Source organism: Rhinatrema bivittatum, chromosome 3, assembly GCF_901001135.1.
Source record: "Rhinatrema bivittatum chromosome 3, aRhiBiv1.1, whole genome shotgun sequence".
In the NCBI taxonomy this organism is placed as follows: Eukaryota; Metazoa; Chordata; class Amphibia; order Gymnophiona; family Rhinatrematidae; genus Rhinatrema; species Rhinatrema bivittatum.
This window is the reverse complement of record NC_042617.1, coordinates 416,447,936-416,461,324: the sequence shown is the minus strand read 5'-3', so window position 1 is coordinate 416,461,324 and position 13,389 is coordinate 416,447,936. Positions and strand designations below refer to the sequence as shown.

At 44.1% G+C, this 13,389-nt stretch overlaps 1 protein-coding gene across 3 annotated transcripts in view; it reads left to right on the top strand.

Annotated features, from left to right (window-relative positions):
• Positions 1-13,389, top strand: part of FBXO9 (F-box protein 9) — a 244,069-nt gene that overhangs the window by 220,118 nt on the left and 10,562 nt on the right. For all 3 annotated transcript variants that reach the window (XM_029595721.1, XM_029595720.1, XM_029595719.1), the window contains one exon: positions 7,064-7,218. In XM_029595721.1, coding sequence (XP_029451581.1) covers positions 7,064-7,218 — 155 coding nt within the window. The remainder of the gene's footprint in view (positions 1-7,063; positions 7,219-13,389) is intronic.

Below are 13,389 nucleotides of genomic sequence, written 5' to 3'. Positions count from 1 at the left end.
TCTGATGCCATTTACTTCCAACAGGTCTCCTATTCAAGAACAGAAGCCCATTCTTGTCTCTGAGAAAGAGGTTCCACCACCCTTACCAGGGCAGAGAATGTCAGTCACTCGTCCAAATAGTGGACCTGGTGAAAAATTGTTTTCTTTCAATAAAGAACCAGGAAGTATTTGCCATTCTCTCTTCTCCTTTCCAGTATTGGTACAGTAATATCCCACAGGATGGAGTCCCAGTTTCCTCTATTAGAATAAACACGTCAGAACCCCTTCTTTTCTTTTTTTTTTTGTTATTGACAATTTTTGTGATAAAACATCATACACAAAAACATTGTCAACGCATAGAACTGATACATGCACATATGTTACTTCAGATAACATGCAAAATATTCACCAATAGGGCATGGCTAACTATAGAAACTATACATCCAAACTAAGAGGGTTCTCATCATGCTTGTAATCCGCCATGAACAGGTCCTGGTAAGATGATGGACTATAAATCTCATAAATAAATAAATCTTACTCTGTTGCAGTGGAGTCAAATCTTTCAGAGGTTGTAGACCAGGGTTTACACCTCTGAGACAACTGGGAGAACCACCCAATTTGCCATAATCATCATTGGGGTTCTGGATTAGTGTTCTTACACCCTTGAGTTCCAAAGGAGGTTCAACAGGGACTACCTTCTGACCTGCTTCTGTATCTTCTGGAACATACCTTTTCTCCAGAAGACCTCACTTATTAAAAACTTATTGAAAAGTTGGAAAAAACACTCTGGGTAAGCAAAAATAAAGACCTCCCAGATGGAGTCTTTGGTCTCCTTCAGATTTTGCCTGCAAACTGGAACAAATCTTCTCCAACTTGAGTCATCTTAAGAGCTTAAGTCTTGGCTTGTAAATTGAAGCAGATAAATGCCAAATCTTGAGTTAGCACATCTTGACAGCACATGACTTTGAGGTTTCAATGTGGTTGAGGTTGCACATGCTCAAGAATGACCACACCTGGAAGATCCCCAAGCCTTCTGCTTGGAAGCCAAACTGTGCTAGTCTTCCAAGGGTTATCTATTGGGCTTTGAGCATTTCTTTGCACAGTCTTCAAGAACATGTAGTCTTTCGGAATATTCAGAGACAAATCTTTTTTTGCAGGATGTTGTAATGTCAACCAATTAGGAAAATGTTATACAAATAAACTAGCTCATTAGTATGTAAATTGGATTTAATCTATTGTATATACAGTGCTTTCTGAGACTGTTTTTGAATTGTCATCACTCTCCTGGAATATTCAAACTTGAATTAAAGATCTTTATTTAAGCTGCTGGTATTACGAGTTTATTTTGGCACAATAATATACATTTTGTGCTCGTCTTCAATAAGAAGGCAGATATGGTAACTCCTGGTGTCAAAATCGAACCCTATCAGAGCAAAATGTCCAAAGAAAACCTGTGTATACCCCATCAGGCCATGAGCCTAAAAATCTGGACCACCTTCAGAAAAGTAACTTTTAGAGTACTATATGCTCTTTCCTTGCAGCTGACTACCGGATCTATGACTTAATTACCTGCATCCCTAGAGGGATGAAACATAAGGAACTTCAGTTTTATGAAGAAATGAGTGTGAAACATTTTTAATCTGATTGATCTATGGTTCTTTCAAGATAACATTGAGACTCTCTGCCATGATCACTGATGCCCATAGAATCACATAGCTCCAGACATAAAGGTTCAGAGAAGATCTGCAGGAATGATTTGTTTACAAGCCATGCTTAGAGGATACCCTTATTGGATGGAAAGAGAAGGGCATAGTGGACCTATTTTAAGGACCACCAAAATACAATCTAGATCCACCTCCTACCTGCCTTTTACACATCTAACATAACAAAACAGATTTCAGAAAAAGCAGCCTTTTTGGTCAGAAACAAAACTTCAAAGGGTCATCTTGCTGAAGATGCCAGGATCAGGACTTGCCAACATGAGCAGAAAAACTTGTCACACTGTCACAAGTAAAAATCAAAGATGGCTTTTTGACTGGGACCAGGGGAAGTAGCAAGCTTTATGTATTGGAAGATCTCCCTGTAGGAAAAGGGAACTACAGTTTTTCATAAAATGTTATTCCCTTGTAACCTAGACATTTTCATGTTGTCCCCTTGTAACCTAGGTATTTCTCTGTCCCCAGAGGAGTCTTTTGGGGGCAGAGAAATACTTACAGTACTTGAAAGTAATCCACTTTGAAGAAGTGCCTGGAAAAGCGGAATATAAATAAAAAATAAACAAAAATTGTCGCGTATAGTTGCATGTTATACCTTTTGGAAGTCCCTCCATATCTCCCACCAAAAAGGCATTCAGGATGTCTCTATACCAGGACAGGCTCAAATCACAAACCTTCTTCCTCTTGCAGGAACACATTTCCCCTAGACCTAGCGGAATTTAATGCATTTCTTAAGATTTTGTTACATTGCAAAAACCCGAGAGAGGTACAGTATTGGAGGTGCAATTCTTCTAAGCATGAAAGAAGAGCAGGATCTGGGGTGATTGTCTCTGATGATCTTAAGGTGACTAAACAGGTGGATAAAGCAGCAAAATCCCAGAAAGATGCTTGGCTGCATAGGGAGAGAAATGGTCAGTAGAGAAAGGGAGGCAGTATTGCTCCTGTATAGATCCCAAATGAGACCTTATTTGGAATACCATGTACAATTCTAGAGACTGCACCTACAAAAGGATGTAAACCAGTTGGTGTCGGTCCGGAGAATGGCTTCTAAAATGATCAGTGGTCTTTGTTCTAAAGCATATGGGGATAGACTTAAAGATCTAAACATGTATACCTTAAAGGAAAAACGAGAGAGGGGAAATATAATAGACATTTAAATATCTCAAAGTTTCTATGCATAGGAGATTAGCTTCTTTCAGCAGAAAAGAGGCTCTAGAATTAGAGGTCATTGGATGAGGGTAAAAGGTGGTAGACTTAGGAGTAATCTTAGGAAATATTTCTTTACAGAGAGAGTAGTAGATGTATGGAATGGACTCCCAGTGGAAGTGGTGGAGACCAGATCGGTATCTGCATTCAAAAAAGCATGGGATCTCTGAAGCAGTGATGGGAATTGTAAGGTTAGATAAATTGGATTGATGGACAGACTAGATGGGCCATTTGGTCGTTTTCTGCTCTCATGTTTCTATATTACTGTTTTCTCTTCTAAATCAAGGAGACTGACTATATTGTCTTGATCTCAAAGATGCCTATACTCATATAGCAATATATTCAAATCATAAAACTTGTCTAGAAAGCTGTAGAATGATCCTCTGTGTGAGCACAGGACAGTCCTGTGATTCATGTGTGCGCCTTATTGTACTGCTGTCATCAGAGAACACCTACTGAGCAATTTTGGTTTCCCATCTCAATACAAGAGCAGTAGTCATCTGTGACTTCCAACCAAGAAAATATTTGATCATATTCAGGTATTTAAAATTGGCTGTAAATCTGGGAAGGATTTTTTTTTTTTTTTAACATGAGCATAGGATGACCATTTGTCATAATATATTAGACTGAGACAGCAGACTTGTAAAACCCTAATCTACAGAGTACTTGCTAGCCAAAAAGGGTAAGAACATAACATAAGAAATTGCCATACTGGGTTGGACCAAGGGTACATCAAGCCCAGCATCCTGTTTCCAACAGTGGCCAATCCAGGCTCCAAGTACCTGGCAAGTATCCAAACACTAAGTAGATCACATGCTACTGATGCCACTAATAGCAGTGGCTATTCCCTAAGTCAACTTGATTAATAGCAGTTAATGGATTTCTCCAAGAACTTATCCAAACCTTTTTTAAACCCAACTGCACTAACCATATCCTCTGGCAACAAATTCCAGAGCTTAATTGTGTGTTAAGTGAGAGAGAATATTCTTTGATTAGTTTTAAATGGGTCACTTGCTAACTTCATGGAGTGCCCCCTAGTCCTTCTATTATCCGAAAGAGTAAATAACTGATTCACATCTACCTATTCTAGACCTCTCATGATTTTAAAGACCTCTATCATATCCCTCCTCGGCCATCTCTTCTCCAAGCTGATTAGCCCTAACCTCTTTAGCCTTTCCTCATAGTGGAACTGTTCCATCCCCTTTATCATTTTGGTCACCCTTCTTTGTACCTTCTCCATTGAAACTATATCTTTATTGGACAAAGTACTCAAGGTTCGATCTCACCTTGGAGTGATACAGAGGTATTATGACATTTTCTGTTTTATTCACCATTCCCTTCCTAATAATTCCTAATATTCTGTTTGCTTTTTTGACTGCTGCAGCACACTGAGCAGACAATTTTAATATATTATCCATTAGGATACCTAGATTTTTTTCCTGGGTGGTAACTCCTAATATGGAACCTAATATCGTGTAACTACAGCATAGGTTATTTTTCCCTATGTGCAACATCTTGCACTTATCCACATTAAATTTCATCTGCCATTTGGATGCCCAATCTTCCAGTCTCACAAGGTCCTCCTGCAATTTATCATAATCTGCTTGTGATTTAACTACTCTGAATAATTTTGTATCATCTGCAAATTTGATTACCTCATTCGTCGTATTCCTTTCCAGATCATTTTATAAATATATTGAAAAGCACCGGTCCAAGTGCAGATCCCTGAGGCACTCCACTGTTTACCCTTTTCCACTGAAAAAATTGACCATTTAATCCTTCTCTCTGTTTCCTGTTTTTTAACCAGTTTGTAATCCACAAAAGGACATCGCCTCCTGTCCCATGACTTTTTAGTTTTCTTAGAAGCCTCTCATGAGGGCCTTTGTCAAACGCCTTCTGAAAATCCAAATACACTACATCTACCAGTTCACCTTTATCCACGTTTATTAACCTCTTCAAAAAAAACCAAAGCAGATTTGTGAGGCAAAACGTCCTTGGGTAAATCCATATTGTCTGTGTTCCATTAAACCATGTCTTTCCATATGCTCTGTGATTTTGATCTTTAGAATAGTTTCCACTAATTTTCTCGCCACTGAAGTCAGGCTCACAGGTTACAAATTTTAATTATTAGATCTGAAACTTCATTTTTTTAGTTTCTTCAGAACCCTGGGATGCATACCATCTTGTCCAGGTGATTTGCTACTCTTTTGTTTGTCAATCTGGCCTACTACATCTTCCAGGTTTACAGTGATTTGGTTCAGTTCATCTGACTCATCATCCTTGAAAACCATCTCCGGAACCAGTATCTCCCCAACATCCTCATTAGTAAACACAGAAGCAAAGAATTAATTTAATGATTCTGCAGTGGCCTTATCTTCCCTAAGAGCCCCGTTAACTCCTTGGTCATCTAACAGTCCAACCAACTCCCTCACAGGTTTCTTGCTTTGGATATATTTTAAAAAGTTTTTATTATGAGTTTTTGCCTCTACGGCCAACTTCATTTCAAATTCTCTTAGCCTGCCTTATCAATGTTTTACACTTAACTTGACAATGCTTATGTTTTTTCCTATTTTCTTCAGATGGATCCTTCTTCTAATTTTTGAAGTGTTTTTTTGGCTAAAATAACCTCTTTCACCTCACCTTTTAACCATGCTGGAAATCATTTTGCCTACCACCCACCTTTCTTACAGCCCGATACTGTAAAACCGCGGGAGAGCAGACGAACGCCCGCTCTCTCGGCGCACGCACCGGCCCTTTGCCGGTGCGAGCTATCCAGTATGCTCCAGCATGCAAATTAGGCGACGCGGTGCAAACGAGGGAAAGGAGGCGCTAGGGACACTAGCGCGTCCCTAGCGCCTCCTTTTGGCCTGGAGCGGCGGCTGTCAGCGGGTTTGACAGCTGACGCTCAATTTTGCCGGCGTCGGTTCTCGAGCCCGCTGACAGCCACGGGCTCGGAAACCGGACGCCGGCAAAATTGAGCGTCCGGTTTTCGGCCCGACAGCCGCGGGCCGAATTCAAAATTTTTTTTTTTACTTTTTTTTTTACTTTTGGGGACCTCCGACTTAATATCGCTATGATATTAAGTCGGAGGGTGCACAGAAAAGCAGTTTTTACTGCTTTTCTGTGCACTTTCCTGGCGCCGGAAGAAATTAGCGCCGACCTTTGGGTCGGCGCTAATTTCTTACTGGATCCCGCGCGCATACCTAATAGGGCCATCAACATGCATTTGCATGTTGAGGGCGCTATTAGGTGCCGCGGGTGGGCCGCGTGTTTTCCTCCCCTTACTGAATAAGGGGTAAGGGAAAACACGCGTCCAGAGCAGGCTGACAGTGCGCTCCGGAGCACACTTTACTGTATCGACCTGTTAATGCGTGGAATACATCTGGACTGCGCTTCTAAGATTGTATTTTTAAACAATGTCCACACTTGTTATACACTTTTAACCTTTGCAGCTGCACCTTTTAGTTTTTTCTAACTATTCCTCATTTTATCAGTTTCCCTTTTGAAAATTGTTAGAGCTGTAGATTTACATATTGTGCCCCTTCCAGTCATTAGTTCAAATTTGATCATGTTATGATCACTGTTGCCAAGTGCCCCGCCCCCCCCCCACCGTTACCTCTCTCACCAAATCCTGCATTCCACTAAGAATTAAATCTAAAATAGCTCTCTTTTGTTGGTTCTTGAACCAGTTGCTCCATGAAGCAATTATTTATTCCATCCAGGAGCTTTGTGTCTAGCATGTCCTGATGTCACATTTCCAGTTAATATTGGGGTAATTGAAATCTTCAAAAGAAAAGAGAACTGGAAAATCACATAATCCATAAATCGAAAAGCCTTAATGAAGGTGTCAGCAAGCCAGATGTTGTGTATGCAAAGCAGAACCAACCGGTCTTCAGTCATTCACCTTCATTAACATAGTATTCAATAAAAAGGGGGGGGGGGGTGGTAGAAAACCTTTATTTTTATTCTCTTTATTTCAAGAAGAAAAAGTGACACATCACAGTATTAAACAATACTGATGGATTGTTTTTAAATAAATCAACAAGAGAAAATGGATATCTGGATATCTAAGAAAATAATAGTTTAGAATTTGTAAATGCATTGTGCATGGGACTATATCACCTTGTTAGAGTTCATGGAATGCCTTTATTTTCATTTCACAGAAACCAATTGACTACCACAGATATAGATATTTCCGTCGTGCAATTGTGCAAGAAACTGATCATAGCTTTCATGTGGGATTGCAGCTGTGTTCCAGTGGCCGCCAGAAATTCAACAAGCTTGTTTGGATTCATCATTCGTGTCACATTACTTACAAGTATGTTGCTGGAGCAACTGGGCTGTACAGGTTGTGCTGTAATGAAATGGTTGAGTCGTTCATATGTATATTCCAAGCAGTGCTTTAGCCTTGCATGAACATCAGCCTCTGTGGCAGAGGATTGCTGGGTTGGTAATGTAAAGCCCTTCTAAAAAGGGCTCCAGAGGAGACCCAGCAAACTTCAGACCAGTGACTGAGGTAATTTTTGCCGGGAAAATTTGATATAGTCTTTAATAAGAATCAGTAGTATCGGATAAACATTTATATTGGTAGATTCCACATGGATTTTGTAGAAGAAAATCATGTCTCAATCTTTTGGTTTTCTTTGAAGAGCTCAACAGGTACATAGATTTGAGAGGTCCAGTTGATATATTTGGATTTTTAGAAAACCCTCACAAAGGGCTGTTAATGAATCTAAGTTTTCATGTAATCAGCCAAAAAGTGTACTCATGGACCGAAAGCAAAAGAGAGGACTAAATGGTCAGTTTCACAGTGGTGCCCCTCAAGAATCTGTGGTAGAACCAATGCTGTTAAATATTTGGAAATGATTTGGAAAATAGAGGTGGCAAAGTTTAGATATTACTATATAAGCCATTCTTTTCATGAGTTTAGTTTTGGCTATTAATACTTAGAAAAAAAAATGATCTTGAGGTTACTAGGAGTAGAGTAGCTCTCTAAAAACAGCCTGAAGTGGCAGTCAAGAAGGCAAATAGAATATTAGCTTAAGAGGGTTTACAAACAAAACAGAAAATGTCATGTCAAGGTTTAGAAAAGTAAATAGTTATCTGTTGTTTCTGGTCTCATAATACAAGTACTATGGGGGGTATCAGCAGATTTAAAATGAATAGGAATTACTACTTCACACAGCATGCTCTCATCACTAGGACTCTTTGCCACAGAACATTATGGAAGTAAATAAATAACCTATTTTACATAGAGATTAGATGAATTTATGAAAGTTAAGTCATTCATAGACTGTTAAAGGTAAGTGTGAATCTTTAAACTGACTGCTAGAAATATATGCTCTTTTTTTCTTATGCACCATCTCTAGCACTTGATGCTTGCCAAGAGCAGGTGCTAGACTAAATGGGTCCATCTTAGTCTGATCAAGTTTAACAATTTTTAGGTTAGTAATTGAAGCCTCTTAAATATTAACTTTTTTTTTTCAATTGAAGGACCAATCAAACATCGTAAAAAGTACAATTTACAAATGCTTCTATAACAGATGAACAGTTAAACACAATAGAACTGCAAATGTCCATGAACATAAGAACATAAGAAAATGCCATACTGGGTCAGACCAAGGGTCCATCAAGCCCAGCATCCTGTTTTCAACAGTGGCCAATCCAGGCCATAAGAACATGGTCCTCCATGTTCTTTTCCTTTTTTCTCCCCCAAGTAAACGTAAAATGTGCTCAGCACTCATTCACAAACAAATGACAGTTATTCTGCACTCATCTTTCATTCATACCACATTAACTCATTCTCCTAGGATAAGCAGGATGGTAGTCTTCACATGTGGGTGACATCATCAGATGGAGCCTGCACGAAAAACTTTGGCAAACTGAGCATGCCACTATCCACACGTCCACACAGGGTCCCGCTTCAGTCTTCCCCCTCCCCCCCCTCGAAGTGTTTGCCTTGGGGTAGTGGAGCTCTGTTCTTCCATTTGTTTTTTTTCAAAATCTTTTGTCGTTTTTCAGTGATTTTTCTGGACCAGGTACCTCTTCCACTAGTCTGTGTCCTTCTTGTGGTGTGGTAGGTTGTTATTTTTACCCTTGTTGCGGTCGATTCCCGGTGTGTCGCTCCTCGGTGGCTGTGGGCCATCAGCTGCTCACCAGCTGTTTTTTATGGTGTCATCCAGTTTTCAGCGATGCCTCCAGTGTCCACTGCCCATGTCGATCACTGATCCGCATGAGGTTTGTATCCTCTGCCTAGGGGTGTCATATGACATCCGGGGGTGCGCTCTTTGCAATCAGATGACCTAACTGGATAAGATGGAAAAGCTTTTTGGGGCCAAAACGTAGGATCCATCTACTCCTGCATTGGGAGTGTCAACACAGGAGTCCAGAGGGAGCCGCTAGATACGCCGTCTCTATCTACTTCACCATCAGGACCCTCTTGAGAGAGGGGTCAGAGATAGGCCATCTCTGGTATCCATGCATTCCAAGACATAGGGATCTTCACCTTCTTCAATGCCAGGGAAGGACCAGACCAAGCATCGAGGGAAGCCTTGAAAGCATCATCACCATTCGCCATTTCTAGATGACACCGGGATGGGTGCGACCCCAGCAACTGCCGTGCCGGCACCAAAGCAACCCCCGGGGAAACGAGGCCTCTATCTCTATCTCTATCAGATCTGGGAGTCCCAGGCGTTCCCCACTGGTGCCGGACCCTACGCCATCTCTCTTGGCACCCCTGCTTGAGTGTCTAGATATCCTTTTGGGCATACCCCAGGCACCGGTTGCATTGGAAGTATCATTGGTGCCCCAGCAACCACCGATGCCCTCCTCCAGAGCGATTCCCATTATCTTGTCCTCCAAGGAGGAAGAACCAGTACGCGGGGGTGCTGGTTCCGTGGCTGCAATTCCCTAATCTCAGCCCCAGGCCATTGGGGATCGTGGTGCCGTTGATACCCTCTGTGTCCAAACTCAGAGGATTGGGCAGGAACCCTCCATGTCGGCCCCCAGGGGACCTTAGCAAGGAGGAGCCCCCATATGATCCGTGTGAGGATGATACCTCAGAGTCCTCTTCAGATGACTCAGGTGACCTTCTTTTGGAACCATCTCCCCTGTATGAGGGGCGTAGGTTCCCCCCCCCCCCCCCGGAAGATCTTTCCTTTCTGGGCTTTGTCCTGCAATGCTGGAGGCCATCTCGTTTCAGCTCCTCACAGAGTAGGACCCCCGGCACAAAATGCTGGAAATCCTCCAGTTAGTGGATGCCCCAAACCAAATAGTGGCAGTCCCAGTCCATGATATTTTCAAGGAGCTACTCCTCAGGATCTGGGAACACTCTATGACCATTGCTCCAGGCAATCAGAAAGCAGATGCTACTTATTTAGTGCAACAAGCATTAGGGTTTGAGAGGTGCCACCTTCTACACCAATCTGTTGTAGTGGAGTCCGCCCTCAAGAAAGCCAAGCGCACCAGCACCCACGCCTCTGCTCCTCCAGGTCAGGAGCCTAGGGCGTTGGATGCTCTGGGTAGGAAGGTCTACCAGGGCACTATGCTCCATCGCCCACATTGCCTCCTACCAACTGTATATGACCCAGTACAACCAGAACTTGTGAAAGCAAGTCCAGGAACTGAACGCCTGCGTCAACAGCAGCAGGACACTTTTGCCGTGGTGGTACAGCAGGGTCTGGAGGCGGATAAACATAAGATGAGATCCACCTATGATGTTTTCAAGAAGGCAGCCAGAGTGGTTGCAGCAGGCATTGGTGCCCGCAGGATGCCCTGGCTCGGTGCCTCGGACCTTCAATCGGAAGTCCAGAGAAGCTGGCAGATCTGCCCTGCACGGAGGAGAATCTCTTTGGAGATAAGTTCAGGGACGTGGTGGCCCAGTTGAAAGACCACCATGAGATCCTTCAGCACCTTTCAGCCAGTACTTCTGATCCACCATCCTCAGTCAGAAAATCCTCTAGAAAGTCCTTCTATCACCAGAGGAAATATTACCCTCCTGCCTCGAGGGCACGTAACAATGCGCATCCTCCCAGGATCATTCTAGGCAACAGAGGGCCGCCAGGACTCAGATAGTCCCCCAGCAGATCCCTGCTATGGGGTTTTGACTGAGAGCAGGGGAGCTTGAGCCAGACCGCCATACCCTCAACGCCCTGCCCTCCAGTTAGGGGCAGGCTGCGTCCTTTTGCAGACCGCTGGCCATGTGTTACCTCGGATCAGTGGGTTCTCTCCATCATTTGCCAAGGGTACCGGCTAAACTTCAGGGATGACCCCGCGGACTCTCCCCTATGCCCATTGTGGGCCTCGTCCTCTCATTAGAAAATACTTCGACAGAGTGCTCTGCCCTTATAACGTCCAGAGCAGTTGAGCCTGTTCCTCTGTGCCAGCGGGGACGGGGATTCTATTCTCTGTATTTCCTGATACCAAAGAGAGCAGGGGGCCTCCACCTATTCTCAACCTAATAGCCTTGAACAAGTTTCTTCAAAGAGAAAAGTTCAAGATGATCTCTTTGGGCTCTCTGATCCCACTCCTGCAAACAGGAGTCTGGCTGTGCTCCCTCGACTTAAAAGATGCCTATGCCCACATCGATATCTTCCCTGGTCACAAGAAATATCTCCAGTTTATTAAGGGCAGGAAAAACTTCAGTACAGAGTGCCTTTTGGCTTTGCGTCAGCCCCTTGGGTTTTCACTAATAGCCTGGCAGTTGTGGGGGCACACCTCCATGTTCCCCTACCTCAACGACTGGCTGGTCAAGAGTGCCACTCAGCAGGGTGCACTACGCGCTCTGTCTGACCATTGGGGTGCTACAGTCTCTGGGGTTTGTCATCAGTTATCCCAAGTCTCATCTCAACCCAACGCCATGCCTGGGATTCATCGAGGCCAGACTGGACACAGTTCAAGCCAGGGCATTTCTGCTCCACAACCAAGCACTTACTCTGTTGTCCCTTGCGAAGTTGGCCCACAGACACCGGCAGGTTTTGGCTCACCTCCTGCTTCGTCTTCTGGGTCACATGGCAGCATCTGTCCATGTTACCCCCTTGGCCTGTCTGTGCATGTGCAGAGCAGAGTGGACGCTGCGGTCTCAGTGGACACAAGTGACCTAGAACCTCAATGCGTATGAGGCTATAAAGTCCTAGGTCTCCCTCTCCAGGTCTCCCTATCCAATCTGGAGAAGGGGTTTCCATTTCAAGTTCCCCAAGTGGTCGTCCTAACCACTGATGTGTCCCCCCTTGGTTGGGGGGTGGCGCATGTGGATAGCCTCCATAAGCAAGGTCATTGGTTGGCTCCAGATTCTCAATACCAGATCAACTTCCTGGAGCTTCGGGCGATCCACTACACCAGGGGTGGGCAGTTCCAGTCCTCAAGGGCCACAAACCAGTCTGGTTTTCAGGATATCCCTAATGAATATGCATGAGAGATTTGCATGCACTCTGCCTCAGTTGTATGCAAATCTATGTCATGCATATTCATTAGGATATCCTAAAACCTCGACAGGTTTGTGGCCCTCGAGGACTGGAATTGCCCACCCCTACACTATACTCTTTGGGTGTTTCGGGATCACTTGTCCTACAAACGATCCAGACAGACAGTCAGGTGGCAATGTGGTACTTAAACAGGGGGGCACTGGCTCACTCCTCCTTTGTCAAGAGGTGGTGCAAATATGGGCCTGGGCTCTGTCAAGGACAAGGCATGCTCCTGTGACCAGTGTACCTAGCAGGGACAAAGAATGTGGTTGCGGACTGCCTCAGCAGAGTGCTCTGACCGCACGAGTGGGTGCTGGATCCACTAGTAGCAGATCGGATCTTCTACCTGTGGGGATCCCTGGACATGAAACTTTGCCTTCCCTTGCAACAGCAAAGTGAGCCACTTCTGCTCCCTGTTCAGGGCAGATGGACTACCAGCCTCAGACACCTTTGCCCGCCATTGGGCAAGGGTCTTCTGTATGCGATCCTCCACTTCCGCTGGTAATGAAGACTCTCTTGAAGCTCCAACAGGACAAGGGGACCATGATCCTGGTGGCTTCTTATTGGCCAAGACAGGTCTGGTTCCCATTACTTCATTACTGCTAGGACAAGGATGGTCGGCACGACAGTAGCTTTGGCCAATCCTTCGCAACCTCTTCCAGCCTTAAAACCTACCTCTCCCTGCCTAGAGCCCATTGTTAGGGTTCAGGCTGTCTCCCTCTGTTACCAACTGCACCGTAGTTTCTTATGCCTGTTGGCACCCAGTCAGGAGCTGTTGGTCATTGTTGTATCCTGGAGCAGCCTGTAGCTTGGTATTCACCCACATGTGAGGACTAACATCCTACTTGTCCTAGGAGAAAGCAGAGTTGCTTACCTGTAACAGGTGTTCTGCTAGGACAGCAGGATGTTTGTCCTCAGTAAACCTGCCCACTGCCCTGCAGAGTTGGGTTCTCCTATATTTTGGGGGGGGGGTTTCGCTCGTGAATTTGTTACGAGACTGAAGAGAGACCCCGCGTGGATGCACAGAT